General features: G+C 31.5%; 1 protein-coding gene across 6 annotated transcripts in view; it reads right to left on the bottom strand.

Annotated features, from left to right (window-relative positions):
* The window catches only part of GRIK2 (glutamate ionotropic receptor kainate type subunit 2), a 590,198-nt gene that overhangs the window by 139,675 nt on the left and 427,751 nt on the right, over positions 1–22,772 (bottom strand). For all 6 annotated transcript variants that reach the window (XM_074333341.1, XM_074333342.1, XM_074333338.1 and 3 more), the window contains exon 12: positions 6,954–7,177. In XM_074333341.1, coding sequence (XP_074189442.1) covers positions 6,954–7,177 — 224 coding nt within the window. The remainder of the gene's footprint in view (positions 1–6,953; positions 7,178–22,772) is intronic.

Here is a 22,772-nt window from a genome sequence, read left to right as displayed (position 1 = left end):
TTGCTGATAAACAATATGTATTATTTTTCAGCCTTTTCTCCCTCAATGACTTCCTCCACATAACCAACGAGCCCAGTACAAGACTATTAGGAAAACATCCGTCTGAAAGAACTCTTACACCAAAGAATCCACAGTAAAAGAACGGCTTTACCTAGGTAAAATTTTTATGAAGTCAGGTGTCATGTTTACTGTGAAAAAAAAAAAAAAAATGACCTAATTCTCTATATTCCTCAAGACAAGTGCTTTGTTTTTCTTTTCTTTTTGAGTAGAGTACTCAATCATCGTACAAAGACATGTAAAAAAAAAAAAAAAAGTTAAAAAAACGAGTGAACATTTCATTTTCTCATCTTTTTTTCACTGGATTCCTGCACAGATTCCACTGTTACTAGGTGTATGTTCACATAAAAGCTTGCACATTTCTTGACTACATATTGTAGATTAAAATATTTCATAAAGAACACTGTTAATTTTTTTTAAAGGACACTGACTTTCTTAGGATAGTTTTGGACTGTGAAGACCTTTCTTAGGTGACTGAGAACCCCACCTCCCAAAATGCAAGGGAACCATTTTCCTAGTGGCTATGGAAAAACAGAAGCACAATTTTGTTTTGATAACTAACGCAGACAAAATAATCTAGGGAGATGGCTTCTTACACACAATTCTCTAGTCTACAGCTATGGGAGGAGTAGCTACCTAGAAAATAGAAAACATGGAACAAGTGCAGCACTTGGTGAAAAATGCTGGGTTCTCTTTATCTTGTTGGTTCTTGAAAATCATCTCAAAGAATTTCCTTCTGATGACCCCCAAAAAAGGAAAAGTAAGGAATAAAAAGGAAGAGAAGCAAGCCATCCGCAGCATTGCTCTTACCCTATTAGTTTTTCAATCTGAATTAGCTTTTAGAAATGTATGAGACATGGTAGCAACTGCCAAAGAAGCCACTAACCCTCTTTTCCAAATCTTTCATAGAAAAAATAATTTTTTACATACTATTACTTCTTATGATTCAAGTCTTTAGCATTCCTGAGTTTCTTAATGTGACTCTATATACTGTAATTTATTAAAATTAGTTTATGTGATTTACTGAGCTAGACATTTGTGAAACTTCTAAATTGAAACAAATTATCATAGGGTGACTTCATTCTCAGAAGCTCATTGGCCAAGATATTTATTGAGTGGAGACACTTGCTGTGACTACACAGAGAGGCAGCCTTTTTGTTTTTAGAAGTCTTTGAATTCAAATTGGTCATTGAGACAAGGAAAGATACAGAGGCAAATAATTAATCCACATATGAAAACTTTAAAAAGAAAGTCAAACTTCCGCTCTTGTATTTATACTTAATTTTGTTCTAACAATCAAAAATATATTCTGTGAAAAAGTAATTTGGAAATATATGTAGAAACTTGTGAAATAAACTCAAGTACAATAATCTTTAAAGGAATATGCCAATAAGCATTTGATTACAGATTACAGAGAAGCACTTTAATTTTAAATTGTCTTTGTCTTTCTTAACATTTTCTCTTATCTTTTATTATTATAAATATCTAGCATAACTATAAAACTGAGAGGTGGCAAATATGTTTATTTTCTCTCATGATGATTGAGATTCTCTTCTTTGTCCTATGCAGATTTCAGTCAAAATCTCTACTGCATTAATTATCTACATACCGTATTCACCATAGCTAAAAAGAATTCACTGACTCACCTTACTTTCAATTGGTTTGGTTCTACTAATTATACCAATTAAGAATTATTTAATGGGTTAGTGACTCCTTGTCTACTTTGCAACCAAAAACATAACTGAAAGTATTAATAATAAAGAGGTAAATTATCTTATAATGGATTTACCAAATAACAATTGTGGGAGGAAAAAAAAGGAAAAACTAATGTTGACATAACTTCATCTCCTGTAGAAACATAGTTTGAAAAGTGCATTTAATTTTAATCAATGTTGACCTCAAGGTCCATAATTAAGGTGTCTATTAATATAATCAATTTTAATAATCACCTGCTTGTGTGTGAAAGGCATATTAGTAAAACAGCACTATTTCAAACCAGATGTTCATTAAATTGTAGGAAAATTACTAAATGGGAAGAGGAATAACAGATAGGTTTCCCCGAAATTTACTTGAGTAAAAAAATTGACTATAAAATAAAAGTAAAATACATCTACATGTAAAATTGTTATGGAAAGGTAAAACGAAATGGTTTTACAGTAAGAGGTGGGCAAGTTGGTGGCAAAAGCACACAACAAAATTGGCATTTCATTTCAATGTGACAACAGTTTTTTGACAGCAGATTAGTTTAACATTGAACATCCCACCAAAACAGTAATCCATTTCCAAGTGCATAATAATTCATTGTTGCCCTTCACCGTACATTAAATGTCACCCATCATTGTGACAGGAATATAAAAGCTACTGTACACTAGTCAGGAGTGAAGATAAAGCTGTTAATGAAAGCACTTTGGACATGGCTTTCTAGACTCAGTTATATCATTGAAAACACTATGTTCAGAATATCTTTACCTCTGAGCTCCAACAGAAATAAACAACACTTTTACAAGTATAAAGACTCTCAGTAAGACAACAGCCTTCTCATCTTGTGACCAGACCATGTCAGAGCCAAAATATATGTCAAGACAGTCCTGGTGGTCACTGTAATAATGAACCCTTGAGCAAATTCTCAGGATGCCATCCCCTGCTGCTTAATTCAACAACACAATAGATAATATTCTAAAAACAATGCAAAGTGATTCAATGCAAAAGCACACAAGAAATTCTGTATTCTTTTTTACTTAGAAAAACTAATGTTATGTATTTAACACATTGAATATTCTTTTATTTGTTTTCTTGCTAAGAAGGCCAAGTTAGTCAATACTGCTTGCCTTCTTTTACTCTCTTTCCCATTTTGACCATGTTAATTTCTTCATTTACGTCACCTAAGAAATTTCTGTGCAATAATAGCCTTAATACAAAATTTGGTACATTGTTATGTTTTTCTTCTCCAGAGCTTATTTGTATTTAATATTTAAAAGCTAATATCAGAATAATATATGCAATGTTCTCATAAAGTTAGTGAATAATTATTAAAGTTACATCAATCCTGTTGGAGGGAAATTTGTGTACCATTATTCCCTTCTTTTAAGTTTAGTCTTTAGTTATTCATCTCTGTGTAACAAACTACTAAGAATCCTAGACCAAGATTTACATGCTTCAGAAGAACAGCTCTGGTTGTCTTGGAGACAAATATGGTTAAAAGAAAAAGAAAATATATATACAAAATATTATGGGAATTTAAATTGACTCATTTTATAAATAGTATCTATTGTATCAATATCATCTGTTCTTTAACAAAGGAAATATTTGAAGCAAGGTGAAAAATACCTGTCATTATTAGTATAAAGGGTGAATTCTCTAAACAGTTTTTATATGACTAACATATTTATACTAGTATACCTCGGTCAAAGAAAGAAAAGAATAGAAAGACGGAAAAGGGTTTAGGGGTAAATATGATTAAGTACAAGCCCATCATGGACAAGATTTCTTCCTAACCCTCTGTCAGCCACGAGCTATTGTTAGGATATTTGGGATAAGGCCATTCTATGTCTAGAACACAGTACCTCAGGTTCATCTCTACTCTTAAATAAGACTTCTTAGCTAATTCAGGTAAGCATGCTGGTTATGTCATTATGCTATAAACAATAATACCACTGTTTACAAGAGATCACACATTTTTAAACCACACCCAGCCAGACAAATAAGATCATATATCTCATTGTTAAAACTGGTTAAACATTTTAGAGCATTTGTTAAGCATTTTATAGGTTATCTTTTTCTTATAAAATAAGGGTGAGGGGAAATTTTACAAAGGTTATCACAATCTACTTTTAAATCCAACTGAAAACAAAAACAAAAACAAATTCTAACAATTATGAACAGTTCTTAATTTATCATAAAATTAATATTGTTAATATTATGATATAGCAGATAATTCAATAAGCCTCAAATCTACTATTCTAATAACTAACAATCTGTTTAATGCTTTCTTTCCTTTATAGTTGTGTATTTCTCTATAGTTGTGTATTAGAAAAGCATATTTAAAATACATAGAATATATAAAAATTCATATAACTATTAAATATGTCCATGAATTTCATTCAAGGTCAATAGGTATTTATTTATAGGTAAAATAAACTGCAAATTTATCTTGATAACAAATATCATGATTCCATTTAAATTAGAAAGGTAATTAAGTTTTACAATTGAAACTTGGACATTTTGTCTGCATTTATGTATTACGAACTTCTTCATGGTAGCAAGAATTCAATACCCATTAGATTGGATTTTAATTATACAAGTTCATTTGGTTTAGGAGGTTTACTTTAGAATTTAAATGGACACTACACAATAAATTATGTTTTAATCTTATTTTTTACTGCATTTTCAATGATATGGCAATATTTACATGAAATTATTTTAATATTGAGAGTTGAGCAAAATATTCTGAAAGAATCTATGGTTTATTGTTATATTATGTATTATTTTACCAAGAATATCTAATGTTATTTATAACTTAATATAGGATATCTAACTGTTTATTATTTAACAGTCTACCTATTAATTTGCCCATGAATGAAGAAGCTGCACTTGATTTTTAAAATATATGAGACTTTTTGCATCATTGAATAAGACGCTGAAATAAATCATTTTTAACTAATGACAAAATATAACAGCAATATTTGAAAAATTAAAGACACTAATAAATGGTACACCAGTTAATGTTATGTTTTCAAATAGAGTGATCTGATGTATTTCTTTTGTGTAAAATTAACACAAGTTACCATAATTTTACAGATGTTATATTATTATGTTATTTGATGATTTAATAAAGTGAAAGTTATAGAAATATTTTGAAAGTTAGGTAAGTGTATATCCATACCACATACCTCTATTTGCAAATGTACTTTTAAGCTGAAAAAGAATCCACTTTTAAGTATTTGCTTTTGAATCTAATTTCAGAAGATTTGGGCTCAGAAAATAGGCTATCTAAAATTCTTAATATGAATTTGAGGTACCCAATTGTCTCGGTTTAAGATCCCTTGGAAACTACAATTAGACTTAATTCAACTTGACTGATACCCACATAATTGCCTCAGAATTGTCTCAGAACTGTTTCCCCCGGCTTTGTTTATATACTACCCAAGAAATTTCATTTAATTGATTAAGAAGAAACAGGTGTACCTGAAGATTTTTTCCATATTTTGGCTTTTTCTATATTTTACAGTTTTATTTTTCTGTTTGCCCTGTGGAGGTTTCAGAGTTCTCTAGCTATTGAATAATTTAAACTATAATCCTTGAACTCTGAATACATATGAAACAGGATAGGTTGTGTTGGTCACTATAAAAAGGATATACTTTGTCCAAAGATGACCAAAAATGAGAAAGCTGTTTTATTTTCACAAAGTATGTAAAGTTGGAGATAAAAACTTAAGAACTTCATATTTCAAATTCTCCATTTTGTGGGAAAACTCCAAACTTCAAATAAAAATTTTAACACAATCTACCATATAGCTACAAAAGCTATATGTAGATGTGTTTTCAATACAAAGTTTTAGTCAAATGCAAATGATCATTGCCTGAAGCATTCAAGTGTTAATATTGATCCAATTAGGTAAAATATTATAAATTTGTATAATATTCATGTGTAAATGTATCAAAATATTTGTGTGTAACTATAAAAAAGTAAATACATATAAATATTATGCTATTTCTACAATTGATTGCTTTTTTATTTAATTCAGTGAACTAAATGTTTTTTACTGATAGGAAAATATACATAATTTCATTGAAAAAATAAAAATTCAAGGAAGGACAAATATCCTTAGTGATAAATTGATCAGAAGAACCTATTTAATGTAATTAAACCCCGCCAAAAACGTATTTAATACTTAATTTTGAAGAGAGGACAGAAAAATCTTATTTATAGTTATAAATTGTAAATATTACCAACATGAAAAACTACAGGTAGAATTCTAATTCATCTTGGATTTAGAGCTACCTTTTTGATGTATACTAGAACATAAAAAAATTCAAAGTCTATACGTAATGAATATGTGACCTCAAGCTCATTAGAGTAACAATAGTGGTCTGAGTCCTGAGGGATAGCTTTACCTTCTTAACTAAGGCAAAAGAAAACTGAATCATATTAAAATGATCTGTTAAAAATTTGAGACTGAGTTAAGCAAAATGAAAAATGACTACAGATTTCCACTTCCAGAATAACAATAAAGTAGCAAAAGCAACATAGATTAAACTATATTATAGATTATAAAGACTATTATGTAAATATAAAACTACATAGTTTCAAACTAGGCATTTGACTTTCTGATCCTATGATTGAAAAAACCCTATGTGTCAACAAAATAAAGCAGATTTTTGTGGTGATATATTTATTCTGTGAAAAAAAGATGATGAATTGTATGTAGAAAATCATGGTAGTCTTTTGACATTTAAAATTCTTATATTTAATTAGCCTTTGTTAAAAAAAAAAAAAAAGAAAAACACCTTTTAAATTTTACCACTTGGGGTTTTTTTGTGACTGATTTATTAATTCAATTTAGTAAAAAGATAATAGTACTTTGCTGTCTGGTTCAAGAGAAATCTTCAAAATGAAGAAATAATTTTTAGATCACAGTGATTTGGACTCCTTTTAGGTTTTGATTAAGAAATGTAAACTCTACCACAATTATAGCTTACTGACACAACCAGCATGCTTTCTGCCCAAAAAGGCATCATAGTACATTTTATTAAGTTACATGACTCCTAAAAGTTCATTATTCTTCAGCATCCCATGGGAAGTAAAGAAAAAGTAAAATTGATTGTGACTTTTGACAATTATTAGTTAGAAAAGGAGGTAACAATTGCCAAAAAAATCACAAAAGTGAGCATGTTACCTGGCTATGACAAAGAGCACACAACTGACACCCAAGTAAGCCAGCAGAATATACATCCAGATATCAGGGGAGAGAGGATTCAGGAAGGAGAAGACGCCTGGGTTTGTACCATTGGGCTTGCGGTACAAAATACTTATTCCAAGTGTCATAAAGGGCTTGGAAAAGTCGATGACCTTCTCTCGAACGTAGGTAATAGCCAGTGGAGCAACTGCAAGGTCAGCTTTCTGTAGAGGTAAACATAAAAAAGAAAAAAAAAAGAAAAACAAAAATGGTTCTAAGTCACAAGAAAGAAGTCAGTAACCAAATTAAAACAAAGACTTTACACTTGCGAATTGTCTCAGTAGGGATTGCATTAACATTTAAAGCATTCTTCACTCTGAATTGAAGTATCTGATTTACTCTGCCACTCATTTCTATATGCTTTTGGATTAGCAAACCAAGATTTATATTGCAAGTATAAAGGGAAAGAAAAAAAACATATGGTGAAAACACTGAAGAAACAATTATGCATTCAGTACCTGAATTATGCTACTGAACATTCTGTAATTACTTTGAATCTAAACTATAAAAACATTTAACATCAATTATGATTTTCTAAATACTTTGGTAAATTCTAATTGGTAATAATAATAATAATAGCTACCCCAAATTATTTAGCTGATACTCAACTCTTTTTTTTCTGGTTTTAACACTACCAATTATAATTAAAAGCTTTTATCTTTAGTTAACATGGTGAAAATCATCTTTTAATGTGATGGTGTTTACTGTCCCTGAGTTTCTTTCTATCCCTCGAATTTGTTTCATATTATTTAATGAAAATCCTTGAAGGTTTGCTTAAATTGCGTTAGGAAATGAGTTTTTCAATTGTCATAAAGTTGCTGATTTTCCATGGTAGCTTAAATATGTTAAATTACTAATGCTTTTCACTCATCATGTTATAAACATTTATCAGGGATGAACTTAAGCTCTAATACAGGGACAGAAATAACTACAATATTTTAAAATAACATTGGCATCTATTCCTATCTATGATGAGAAGCTATATTTCCACAATTCCATATATATATATATATATATATATATATATATATATATATATATATATGTACTGATTTTTCAGAGAATACAGAAGACATGCTCATTGTAAAAAGCTATGTAGACCCAGCAATCCCTCTCCTGGGTATCTATCCAAAAAATCTGAAAACATTTATCCATAAAGACATATGGGCTCTAACGTTCATTGCAGCTTCATTTATGGTGGCCAAGACATGGAAACAACCAAAGTGTCCTTCGACAGATGAATGGATAAAGAAGTTGTGGTATATATACACAATGGAATACTATTCTGCCATAAGAAAAAAGACGAAATAGTACCATTTGTGACAACATGGATGTATCTCAAGATCATAATGCTAAGCAAAATAAATCAGACAGAAAAAGTAGAGAATCATATGATTTCACTGATATGAGGTATATAAAACTGAAAAGAACAAAAGAAAAAGACAAATGAAGAAAGAAAAACTCATAGACACAGACAATAGTTTAGTGTTTATCAGAGGGCAAGGCAGAAGAGAGGTGGTATATGAGTGTAAAGGGGATCAAATATATGGTGATGGAAAGAGAATTGACTCCGGGTGGTGAAGACACAATGTGATTTATAGATGATGTATTACAGAATTGTACATCTGAAATATATGTAACTTTACTAAAAATTGTCACTCCAATAAATTTTAATTTTAAAAAAAAGCTATGGAAAGACATAAAAGACTAAAATTGGGCCTATACTATTTCCTCAGCTCAGGGATTGTTGGAGGATTTATAGAAGAAGCTTCTCTAAAAGGCTAGGTTTACTGACGCTATTATTCTGGATACGTGTTTGTGTGCATTTGTGTATTGAGAGTGTGGGGGGAAGAGGGAGCACTCAGATATTTGGATAAAGTATCTTTGAGAATAACTATGGAGAGAGAAAGACATTTCCCTAAAAATTAGAAACGAAAAACAGGTCTTCACGTTCCTGGGGAGTGTATCATATTTCATATTCATAAATCAAGGAAAATATCAATTTAGTAATTTGCTGTGCAACAGGCACTGTGCCAAGGACTTAACATGAATTGTCACATTTAACCTTTACACAATCCTACTGTTACTCCCATTTTCAGATAAGGAAACTGAATTCATGAGAAGTTATAAACGTGTTCCTTTTCATAGCGCTAACTGAGTACTGGAACCAGGACATAAACCCAAACTATTGGAATCTATACTTAGAAATAACAATGACTTGCATCTCAGAAAACAGAAATAGAATAATGGAAACATTCACTCATTCATTCACTCATTTATGAAAGAGTTTGTAGAGATCAAAAGGAAAATATACAGAAAGAAGGGCAGTGATTAAACAGATTACAGTCTATGAGAATTTAGAGGGTGAATGCAGGGTTCAAGCAGATGGAGTGTTGCACAGGAAGGAGACAGTACTTCTCAGAAAGGAAGGAAGTAAAGATGGTTAGAGAAAATAAACAATTTTATTATGGAAAGAAAGTGATAATTTATGAAACAAAGATTCCAGGTGAACCTCTCTTGTTCGAGAGATTGAATATACATACAACACAGTTTATCTATGTGCCACTTCACTTTGTAACTTCTCTCTTCTTAGGGACAGGAAAAGCAAAACTTCACCACATATAAAGCATATAAGCGAATACACTTTAAGCTGGTAAAATATTTTTAATTCAAAATGATTAACATAAGTTAAGAAACAATTCAAACAACATATATTAAATCAAAACCACTATATTATTCCAAAAAAGGTTATTCTATAGGCTTATATTAATGGGATTGACAAGGCATACCTCAAATTTCAAATTTTACTTAGCCTTGTCTAAAATAAAATTTTAATTCCAAATATGAAAATGGAAAAAAGACAAAAAAGTTACAGTGAAATACTTTCAATTATAAAAGAAATTAGTTGTTTGACCCGAAAATATAAACAGACACTTTTAAACATTAAATAAAAAATAACTGGATCAACAGATTGTGGTACAGCCATATAATGAAAGATTATTCAGCAATAAAAAGAAATGAGCTATCAATTCATAAAAGACGTGGAAGAACCTGAAATGCATATCACCAAATGAAAGATGTCAGTCTGAAAAGGCTATACATAGTATGATTCCAACTACATGACATTTGGAAAAGGGAAAACTATGAAGACTAAAAAGACTGTGGTTGCAAAGGGCTCAGGTTAACCGGGGAGACATGAATAAGTGGAGCACAGAACACTTTAAGGGCCATGAAACTATTCTGTGAGAACTCTCATGGTGGGTCATAACACCATGCATTTATCAAAACCCGTAAAATTGCACAACATGAAAATGAACCCTAATATAAACTATAGACTTTAGCTAATAATAATGTATCAATAATGGTTCATCAACTGTAACAAATGTATTATACTAATGGAAGCGGTTAATAATAAGGGAAACTGTGGGGGTGGGTAGGCTGCGGTAGGATGGAAATTCCACTTTCTGCACAATTTTCCTATAAACCTAAAACGTCTCTAAAAAAGTCTATTAATTTTTTAAAAATATCAAAGGGTTGTTTTAACTATATCCGAAGTAGGATTTAATGTGTTATGTCGATTAATTAATTAGAATTTGGTTGTTACTATTAATAGTAAATACATAAAACTTATCAAATATCATCAAATATAAGCAATCTCTAACTGCACACCAAAGATATTTTTAAGTCCATTTAAACAATTCCAAGGATTATCTTGCAGCAGGAAAGATGAACATTTATTTATAAACAATAACATCCTCTATAAATAAGATATAACTTCATTACAAGTTTATTAATAATATAATAATTTTGAAATCTAATCAAAATGTTGTTATATTAAAAATGTTTGTATTGGTAGATGTGGTATTTTCCCATCAAATCTCATAGTATTAAAGACAAAGCAGGGAAGAAAAGAGCCTGATTAAATAATCTAAGAACTTTTTATCTCTTTAGATACAAGCTTTGATTTAGCGAAAAATAGATTTAGTAATTGATTTTTTACTTTAAAGAAAAAAGTAATCTTATATTAGAAAAAGTCAGTGGTCAAAATTGTTTTAAAAATCTATTTCAGCAAAATAAAAAATAACTAAATTATGTGTCATATGAATAGTACAAAGGAAAGGGAGAGCTCAATTCTTCTCTCTTACTGGTCTTTGAAGGCTTTAACACACAATTATATTGGTGTTACAACAGAAGAAAGAGTCTGAGATGACAAAGGACTGAATTGGGAGGGTGCAGCAGCAGGAAAAAGAAATATCATACGTAGTACTAGCTAGTATTAAATGTATCCAATATGGGCCAAGACTGAGTTATATTCTTTGCCTATATCACTTCCATTAATCCTCACGACAATTCTACCAGATTTGTAGTCTGATTTCCTTTTTACAGATCAAAAAGAATCATTAGAGTTTAAGGCAAGTATGGCTCCAAAGGTGACTTAACCATACTCATTTCTCACAAGTTTTCTTGTACAATCATTCAAATGCATCATAACTTTTTTTTCTATACTATTTCTATATTATAGAATATAGAAAATCATCTGCCCAAAATGATCTTTCCTTGTCTCCACTACACAGATTCCATAAGGCACATATCCGGTCCGTTTCCTTCTGTGAAGCCTCTTCTGAACATTCGATAAACATCCATGTCTCTTATGTGTATTTTTATAGCCCAAGTAAACTTAACCGTGTAACTGAATACATAACAATACTTTACGATGCATTATTTCTGATCTTTTTCCACGTATAAGTCAACTAATATGAGATGAGATTTTTGGACGTACATACCGTTGTAACTGTGTTGTTCCTATGAGAGTTTAAGCACTTTGAAACTCGCAGGCATTCCCTTCAATCAAAGCACATAGCGCTGAACTAAGGGAATGTTAAAGTAGTCCTCTCTAGAAATTTTACAAAGGTGCCTGGACAGCACCAACCTTATTAATTTAATAAATATTAATTTAATAGTCTATCAGTCTATGTGAAACTCTTCCAAATTGTCGTACTCAGTCCTCTGATCATAAGTTAACATCTTTAGAGCACAGGATAAATCTGACACCAAGGAACTGCATAGTAAATGTTTGCTGAATATAGTTTCAATTTAACTTACTAAACTTTTCAAAGAAAACCCCTCAGAGAATTTAAAATTAAACTTTTTATCCTGTTCTACTATAGAAATAAGATTTATTTATACATTAATATAATTTCTAGTGAACTAACCACCTAGAGAAAACAGAATAATTCTTTTAATGGAATTATATAATTAATAGCAATCCTTTGACTAAAGTCTCACAGAACAATGGTGACATTATTTTTTGGTCTAATATCTAATATGTAATACAAAAAATAGATAACAAAGCTTATATTCATGAATGACACAATGACCTCAAATGTGATCACGTTGAGAAACATTTACGAAGTACTAGTAATCAAAGAACATAACGATATTATTTTATAATACATGATCTTGTCAATGAAACCTCTTATGAATCCTTCTTAAAGTTCTTACAATTTAACAATGAAAAACCAGTTCTAAACATTGATTCCCACCCCCCACAGTGTTGTGAAATGTTTAGTAAGTTATTAAAGTAGTAAGTGCAGATGAACAAATTGGAAATATTTTAACTAGCTTAATTAAGACATTTAAGTTAATTAATTATGCATATCAATGTCACTTATAAGTGAGATCACACTTTCCTAAACTATATGGAATGTATAATATGAACAAATACTTTGTCTTTTGTTTTATGGAAATTTGATTCACTTATATTTAAATCATTCAAATGCTACATAGCCACTTATATATGATACCACCCTCCACTACTGTCCACCTCCTGAAGTCACAACGTCACATTTCCTGGACAATTTCAGTAACTTCCTTATTGGTTCCCTGCTTTCATTCTTATCTGACTAGAGTGTATTCATTCAAAGACCAGAAAGTTCTTTTTAAAACACATATGAGGTCGGGCAATTAAGTTCGCGAACTCATCCTAGAAAAAGTGCTACATACCTTCTTGCTGAATATCATTATAGTCACCTTCGAAGTACTCCTCGTGGGAAACTATGCACCAATGCCAGTTCCTAGTCCACCCTTCCAAGCAATTTTGGAATTATTTTTTCTGGAATGGCCATCAGAGCTGTCCTTGTATTACCCTTGACGTCCTGAATGCCATCAAAATGTCTTCCTTTCAATGTTTCATCTTCGGGTAAAGAAAGAAGCCATTGGCGGCCAGATCAGGTGAGTAGGCAGGGTGTTCCAATACAGTTATTAGTTTACTGGCTAAAAACTCCCCCACAGACACTGCCCTGTGAGCTGAGCATTGTCGTGATGCAAGAACCATGAATTGTTGGCAAAAAAATTCAGGTAGTTTTCATCTAACTTTTTCATTCAGCCTTTTCAGCACTTCCAAATAGTAAACTTAGTTAACTGTTTCTCCAGTTGGTACAAATTCATAATGAATAACCCCTTTGATATCAAAAAATGTTAGCAACATCGTTGCAACAAGCTCATGAACTTAATTGTCTGACCTCATATCAGGTTATTGTTTCATGCTCAGAATGCTCCAACGATTTCTATCACACATATAATCAAATCTAATCTCAGAATATGAAGTATTATAAGAGATGACCCCTGGCTACTTCATCAGCATCAGATCATATCACACTTCTGGCCTTAGTTGGATTACTTTTGCTCCAACAATTCTAGCTGCATTTCTAATCTTTAAATATGTGGACACATTCTTGTCTCAAGGCCTTTCTACTTGCTATTCCTTCTGCCTGAAAAGCTTGCCCCTTATATATCCACATGGCTTATTATCTCTCTTCATTCACATGTCTGTTCTGATGTCAGTCACTCAAAGAGATCTTTTTTGATCACTCATTCTGTCACTCTCTGTCTCCTTACCATGTTTTCATTTTCTTCAAAAACATATCGTGACCTGAAAGTCTGCCATTTATTGTCAACCTTCTTCCAACAGAATGTAAGTTCCGTTTGAGTAAGGAGTTCTCTGTGTTACCCAATTGTGTACTTCTAGTGCCTAGCACAATGCCTGGCATAGAGTAGTCATTAAACATTTGTTTAAAAATGAATTGGTGAATAAATAAAACTATTATTATTGCTAATTCTTCCCCCAGTACTTCCCTAAACTTCTTTACAGAAGACAGTGTTCTTGAGTTTTGTCTTCTTACCACACTAAAATTTTCAATGTGCATGATTTATATATTTATATAACTGAAATAATAATAAATAATTGCTGAAATGTTTCATATAATATCCCTGTGGCAAACGAGGCTTTTGTTATCATAATAAATAAGAAATCAGCTCATACCATCATGTTAGTACTCACTAAGTTGTGTTTAAGAAAAATATTTGATGAGATTAAAGTTATGTGTGTTTCATGTATGTGAAAAACTAACTTCAAACTTCTATAAATTGTATACATTTTATAGAGTACACAACCTAGAATCTACATGTAAGTTTACCAAGACATAAGCTTCTATTTGAGAACTATGCCTTTAGTTGCTTTTCACCAAACCAAGTAATAACCATACAGTATACAACGGAAAGTAAAGTAGGCAATTGAGTTAAAAATACAGATACTGCTTTCACACTTATAGGGCCTAAGTCTGGGCAATTAAGAAAAAAATTAAACACAAACAGTAGTAGTTCAACTGCTGCTTCAGCATCTGTTACTTTATTAATGCTTAAGTAAATCTCCTGATAATTTCAAATGATACTGTCTAACTCTACCAAACTTGCCATTACTGACAGAATGAAAAATAAAATTCTCAACCGGTAATTCTTCAAAAGAGCCATGGCTCCAAAATGTTTCTAAAGTTTGATATTTTGGGTATGGGGAAAGCTTTAATTGATTCTGTTTTGTTTTGTTTTGTTTTGTTTTATTCCCACCTAGATCTGATTTCATTGTAAATTCTCAATTGGATGTTTTATAAATATTAATATCCCTATACTAAAATTGTCAAAATAACTCTCTCACACTCTAATATTTCCATGAAATTTATATTTTAATGCTCTCTGGAGTTAGTATAACTCCCTTGGAAAGAAAATAGGTACACAGAAATTGAGGGTTTTTTTCATTGTTAATTGCAAGAAAACTAAACTTCTATTAAAAAATAATCTGAAATCATGAACATCGGTACTCCAAAGTGGAATTTAGCATATCTGTTATTCAAGAGCAAAGCACTGAATGATGATGTTCCTGATATTTTCTTTTCTGTATTTTGGGTATTACAGACTTCCCGCTTTTAAAATAATAAAATAATGAACATATTTTAAAATTATAGTATAAGTGAAATATTTTATCCTACCAAATACAATCACCTAAATATGAATCATATTCTATTATTATACATTCTATAATTCTTATAGTTATATTTAAACGTACATAAGAACAAAAGAAGGAAAAATCCAGAATATTATTCAAACTCACTGTTATTACATATTTATCAAGCACATATTTCATGAGAGAGAGATGATAAAAGATTTCTTTGAAACAAATGTATATGCAAAGTTTCAAAATAGAAAGTTAAAAGCAACTCAAAATATTATTTAAAACTTCATGTTATTTCTTGAACTTATAAAACTTTCACAGAATTTCTTGTTACTGATATCAGCTATTATTTCACCTATATATTTTCTGGTAAACTTTTTCTCATTTCCCAGTTTAAATGCTATGGGAACACAACCAGTGAACCAAGAAACAACTACTAGCACTGAGATGGGTGACTATGAACTACAAGGAACCTTCTTAATGAAATTGTGAACTTATAATTCTGCTCTGGTACACCATTCCACAGTGGATAATGGAATAAGCACACCGGATTTCCAGGATCTGTTTACAAATAATAGGTAAGTTATAACAGTTGTAAATAATCAATGCTTTTACATTTTCCATTATGATGCATTTTTTTTTAAACAACATTAATTGATTTAGAATAATTTTAGAATTAATTTATTTAGAATATTTGTCACAAAAACAAACATCCCTTTACAAATGATTATAAAGTTTAACTATGATGCACCAGGACTAGGGCAAAGTATAAGAGGTGTTTATGACAGCTCATTTCTCAGGTACTCACATCAGAATAGGGAAGATTAACATGGAAAGGCCTAAAAAGTACTTCAGTTGAAGTACATATAAGGTACAGTAGTTTACAATTTCACTGGTTTGCCCAATTGCTGTTCTAATTGGTTAATATAAAAAGATATTCATTATTAGAATTTATACTACTTGTATAAAATCTAGACTTGAAATGGGACCAATACATAAACACCCCATAGTCATTATTAAAGAAAGTACAATGGACTCAAAAGGGAAAAGTGATAAGCATTATAGCTCATTTTATAGCTCCAGATTATCTACTCTTAATTACTAAATTTAAAACAAAAAACAACAGCAAAATAACTGTGATTTTTTTTTTAAATTAAAGTTTACTGGGGGTGACAATTGTTAGTAAAGTTACACAGAGTTCAGGTGTACAATTCTGTAATACATCATCTATATGTCACATTGTGTGTTCACCACCCAGAGTCAGTTCTCTTCCCATCACCATATATTTAGAGCGGTACATTTTTCAATGTGAGATTATTACAAAAAGCTGAATGATGGTTAACACTTGTAAGCCACATAAGTAAACTGCAAGTCACTCCAAGCTCAGTGTCTTCTATTTCATTTTCCATGTAAAATACAAATGAACACGAAATAATTATACTGTATACCCTTATTCTTAGTTAAAGGCATCTGTTATACTCGTAGAGAATTACAACCATCTCTTCTGTATATCTCCCAACAGAAGAAAAATAACTTTTTGCTACATAGAATGTACCTTTCCCAGAACTTGTTCATGAATAGGTTTACAGAATTTTCAAAACGTTCTTTGAATTGGTTAAATTTAAAATACAAACTTACTTAATTTCCAACATTCAAAAGCTGTGTTATAATGCTTGGAACAAATACAATGTACATATTAATATTTGTTACACAAGTAAACTGTTAATATACATCATGAGAAAGAACTCTGTATATTAAAACTACGTACATATATATCTAAACAACTAGCCATTGCTACTGTTGCATGTGGACCTCTTTACAATGAATTCTCTAACGAAAAAATGCATTTGGTAACATGTTTTATCTGGTTCCCAAAACTCATGAGATTCCCTGAATCTGTACTTTTCAATTAAGTTCTGTAAAGGTGTAACTATAACTATTTATCTAATCTGTGTTAAAATTTTTGAGGTGTGAGGGTATCTTAAAATCTTGCTATCTATCTGAAATTATTCATTCACTTATATATTCAATAATTCATCATTGAAGAATTCACTAATTCATTCAACAAATATTTATTCTTGTGTGGCTGCTCTATAATAGATGTTGTTCTAGATACTTGCAGTACTGGTAAAGACAGACAAAAATGAAGAAGACAGAAACGAAGCATGAAAAAATAGAGGATGTAATTTCAGGTAGTGAATAGTGTGTCTTAAAGGAAGATAAAACAGGGTAAGAGGGTTAGAGTGTGATAGGGAGAAAAGGGGAACTTTTTAAAATTTTTTTAATATGGTGGATGGAGACAACCTCACCAATGTCATGACATTGAGTCACGATTTCAGTTAGCTCAGGGATAAGGCCCTGTGAGATCTGAGCAGTGTTCTCCTGGAAGAGGGAATTGTTACACAGGCTGTGGGTGGAAACAGCAGGGTACATGAGAGGGGCAGCAGGTAATGTTTCTAACCCTCCCCATCCCCTCACACTTTAATCATCCTGTTGATTCTCTCCAGAAAATCCTGCAGAATTGTAGAAACAGCACGTGAAAGCACACTTCAACCATAAACAAAAGGTGTCAGATTTAGAAGAGAAAATTTGTGTCATTGCACCTCTCAGTATGTTTTTCCACTATAATAAAATGATACCACTTTTTTATTTATTCTCTTACCTTTACCCTATAAATGTGATCTCTAGAAATTATTTTGTTCAAATTCAATTGCAAGAAAACTAATTGTGCCTTAGAATTTGTTAAAATACTATACAACCTATTAAATATTTTAAAAATATCAGAGCCACAATGTGATAATTTAGTATTATATAAATAATAATAGAAATAAACAAAGTGTTCACAATATTTCTGAACCTGTGACATGAGCCTTGCTCCTTGCCTGTATGATCACCTGCCCCTACAAAAATACTCTCTTGATAATTACAATAAACTCAAGGTTTTCTGCCAATATCACTGAGGAACAGCAATTTCCTCCCAGCATATTTGATTTTTCCTATAATTCAGGTATAATAACTGAGCTGAGACCCCTTCCCTATGTTTGTTAATAAAAATTGAGGCTGTTCTCATATTTGTTTATTAAGTTTTAATAATATAGCATTGTATATTTAAGAATGCTTGAAGAACTCAGAGGTAAATTTGATTATAAAGGTTAAAAACACCAAAACTGCAAAGCAGCACACAAAAATCTTTCTAAAACTAACTGCTACAATTGAGATCATGTCTGATAGTAGAAAACTAGATGCAGATAAGAAAAAGTTTCCTAAGATAAAAGTTAGAATTTTCCATCTGTCATTTAATTGAAATTGTTCTCTCTCTCTCTCTCTCTCTCTCTCTCTCTCTCTCTCTCTCTCTTTCTCTTCAGTCCTTTGTTTTTCTTCTTCCTTCTTTCTTCACTCCCTTCCTCACTCACTCCCTCCCCTCTTTCTTCCCTCCCTTCTTTTCTATTTCCCTTCGTTCTTTTTTCTTCCTTAAAACCAGAGAGGATGATTTTTATTTTTAAAAAGCTTATACAATAAAATTAAATGTCTAATAGAAGAAAAATTTAAGACAGAAATCATAAGCAAATAACTTTTCCATTAAATAAATGTGGACCACTGACTAGTCAAGACTGCAAGAGCCTTCGATATTCCATAGCACTTAACCCTGCAATGCCACACCCAGAATTTTAAAGACATAACTCTAACTTCAGAAACAGGCTGATACACAATGATTTTTACCCCAAGAGCATCTATTATCTGGACTATAAATGGCCTATATGCATCAACAGGGAATGGGTAAATAAATCAGGGTATAATATATATATCAACTAATCACAAATGAAAAAGCATTTTTAGATACAAATTTAAACAAGTAAATTGCAATGAGCAAATAATACCATAAGCCTTTATTTATTCATAGTACATTGAAATATTATATCTTATAAATATATAAGCAAAATATAAATATGTACTGTTGGTTGGACATTTGATGCAACTAGAAAATTATATATTTTTTCTGTGTGATAATAACAGTGTGTTTTTTCAGTCCCCTTCTTTTAGTGATAAATATTGAAATATGTATACATGACATAATATGAAATTTAGGATTTGTTTCAAAAGAATACAGGTGACAAGGAAGTTGGTGACAGTAGATATAAAATGAAACTGGCCATGAGTTAATAATCCATAAAGATTGGTGATTGGTAAGGATTTTAACTGTACAGGTATAGTCAAAGAGATATTGTGGGTTCATTTCCAGAACACTGTAATAAAGGTAATATTGCAATAAAGTGAATACCATAAGTTTTTTTTTTCATTTTTAAGGGCATATAAACATTATGTTTACACTGCACTGTAGTCTATTAACTGTGCAGTAGCATATGTCTTTAAAAAATGCACATACCTTAAATAAAAAACTACTTTATTGCTAAAATATATTAGCCATCCCCTGAACCTTTAGTGAACTGTAATCTTTTTGCTAGTGGTCTTACCTTTAATTTATAAAAAAGGCAGTATCTGCAGAACACAATAAAGCAAAGTGCAGTAAAGCAAGGTATTCCTGTACTTTTCTATTTGCACACACTTGAAAAGTTCTACAATATAACATCTAAGAAGTATAGAATTGATAATGGAAAGAAACTGAGCAAAATGTCAATGCATAGTTATGGTTGTATTTTATGTCTAAATTTTACAATGTTGTACACTGAAAATATATCACTTTTTGTTTCAATACATGTTATTTAAATACACATATAGATCAAATATATACAATCAAATATGTACACACATACATATGTAAATATATACATATACAATGTAAACATTAATATACATCAAATACAGATATTTTAAATATATATTCTACTTTTAAAATCTTCATTAATAAAATAAAACAATTACAATCAATAAGGTAAATAGACTTTTTGTGGTCATATTTAAGAATGTAAAGATTGAGATACACAAACAAAAGTTTTATTTGACCTACACATGTATATTAACTTCAGTACAAATATAGTTGTTTCTCAAAATAAACTACTATAACAACATCTGAAAGAAATAAAAGGACTGTTTTGCTTTGGTTTTATTCTAAAAAGTTCCCGTTATGTTTTTATTTTGAGGGCACAGACAATAAACTCCTTTTTCGTAAATATTTTTATCTGAACAATTCAGATGAAGTCTCTGATATAAAATAGTAAATAACATGTTGGAAAAAATGCTCCTATATTTCAAAACTACCAATTCTTATCTTTTTCATATGTTCATACAGTTTTTACAGGACTAAGAGAAAGCAATAATCAATCATGATCTTTCTGTAAATGTGAAAACAGAAACTTGGAACAAATACTAAATTATAAAAATATTAAGTATCCATGATCTCAGAAGGTAATTACTATTTCTTCACTGGTTTAAAAAGTTTACATAAATATATCCCATAGTAAAGTAAAATAAGCTTCTATTTTCTCAACTATGAAATAATTTGACAGGATCTATAAATCAGTATTTACTGGTATCCTAGGCGGACTACAAATGCAAAGACATTTAAACATGATTCCTCCCAGAGCTTATATAAAATTTCTTGAAGCAAGAAATACCCAGAGGAACTTTAAGAACACAATGAATTGTATGAGGAAGACATCCATAGAGCAGTTAGGATAAGATTCATGGAAGACTTGAGACTTAAACTATGAGTAAGAAAGACCAATATAGCAGTTAATAAGCATAGATGCTGAATTCATTAGTGACTCAAACTTTCCACTCAGTAGCCAAAATTTGTTTCTATAGTTGGTGGCCCCAGAGCGGGGTATATTTAATCTACTAGTCTGTAGCTTTCCAAAGGGCATACCAAAACCCAGTCCATTGGCAACTGCTCAAGTCATAGCTCAAGTTATGAAAATGGCCTTTAATTCTGCCTCCTAATGAGAATGATCACATTCATTTTTTGTTCTGTATAGCCAGTGTTGGGGCTGGATAGCCACAGGCGCCCAGTAGACACCATCCTATTTCAACTTGTTAGTGAAGCAAGCCTAGACATGTAAAAGATGAATCTATAGCCTCTGTGAATCTAGGCCAGAGCCCTATTAAGTCAGCAGCTTTATTTTAAGTTGTAAGGTGGGGATTAATCTTCCCCCTCCCACCCCAGTGACAGCTACCTCTTTTCCTGTAAAGTCAAGATGTCACTGTTGACAGGCTGGCTGAGATTTTGAATATACTATTTCCATTTGATAAGTGAAACTTTTGGGGTCTTCCCACATTGTTAGTGATTAAAGTCCAAGCTGACCTATTTCAAAATAGGATTATGAGGCCATGGAGTCACACAGTTTCTGTGAATCAGGCATTCAGTTTCAACATGGATCTAGCTGCAAGCTAATAACAGCTTTTTTAAAGGGTATACATGATAGCCATGTCGAGAAAGTGATTAGTACAGAACCCAAAGGAAAACTTCAGGTACAGGACTTCAAAAGGCAAAATCATCAGTCATAGAACTTGTAGTTCAAAGGGGTCATTAGGATCATGGGGACCCAATGGTACCATGACTTTTCTACATGTAACTCTTTATGATTGGGCTGATCTCCTCTAGCCTTTATAGGGCAATATAGATGAATGTCTTTCATACATAAAAATGTGGAAGCAACAACTAGAGTACATTTTGAATTGGCCCAAAGGGCCCTTAACACAAGGTCATGTTAGATTCCTTTCCCCATTGTGAATCCTGACTGAAATTGATTAGCAAAGTCTGGATGCCCTATGTCCACGTGAAAATTAATAAACAGAAACTTCATTTAAAAATGAAGTTAGGAGGCTGAAGCTAGAACTCTAATGCATGTGTCACTTATGCACACTACTGACCCCAATAGGGAGAGACATATCTTGCATCTCGATAGGAAGTGATACTATTCTACTATCTCAGCAGGAGGAAAATAGATTCCTCCTGACCCAGTAACAGTTCAGCCAATGGGAGACTACTATAACTCAAACAATAGAAACTTACTATACTTTGAACTTTCAGTTTCCTCCAATAGATTCTTTGTTTACAAGAGTCCCTCCCAAGTCCATAAAAAAGCTTTCCTCTCTCTTGTTTCTCTAGACTTGCATATGGTTCTCCATTATACTGCATGCCTCAAACTGTAATTCTTTGTTGCTCCAGAATAAACCCATTTTGCTGCAGAAATATCTCATTGTCTATTGGCTTAAAGTCAACACCCCAATGGGACTGGGTAAGTTGGTAACTTGGTCACCAGTATCCAACAAAGCCCTTCAAGGTTCCTTATCTGACCAACATTCAGGACAAGTATACATGGATAGGTATTTGTGGCCTTAGAAACCGGGGGACCTTGGCCTCATCCCTAGTAATTTTTGTCTTTAAAATAATTAAGATTGGGATAGAAGTGTCAAGAGGGGTCAGGGAGAGTCAAGTCAGAGAGCAGTTTTACACCAGTAAACAAAATGCATTTACTTTGATTTTGGAGCAGGGCAGTGGTTGTTTGCCAGTTACT

The sequence above is a fragment of the Rhinolophus sinicus genome, linkage group LG05 (assembly GCF_036562045.2).
Source record: "Rhinolophus sinicus isolate RSC01 linkage group LG05, ASM3656204v1, whole genome shotgun sequence".
NCBI lineage: Eukaryota > Metazoa > Chordata > Mammalia > Chiroptera > Rhinolophidae > Rhinolophus > Rhinolophus sinicus.
This window is presented reverse-complemented; position numbering and strand designations above follow the sequence as displayed.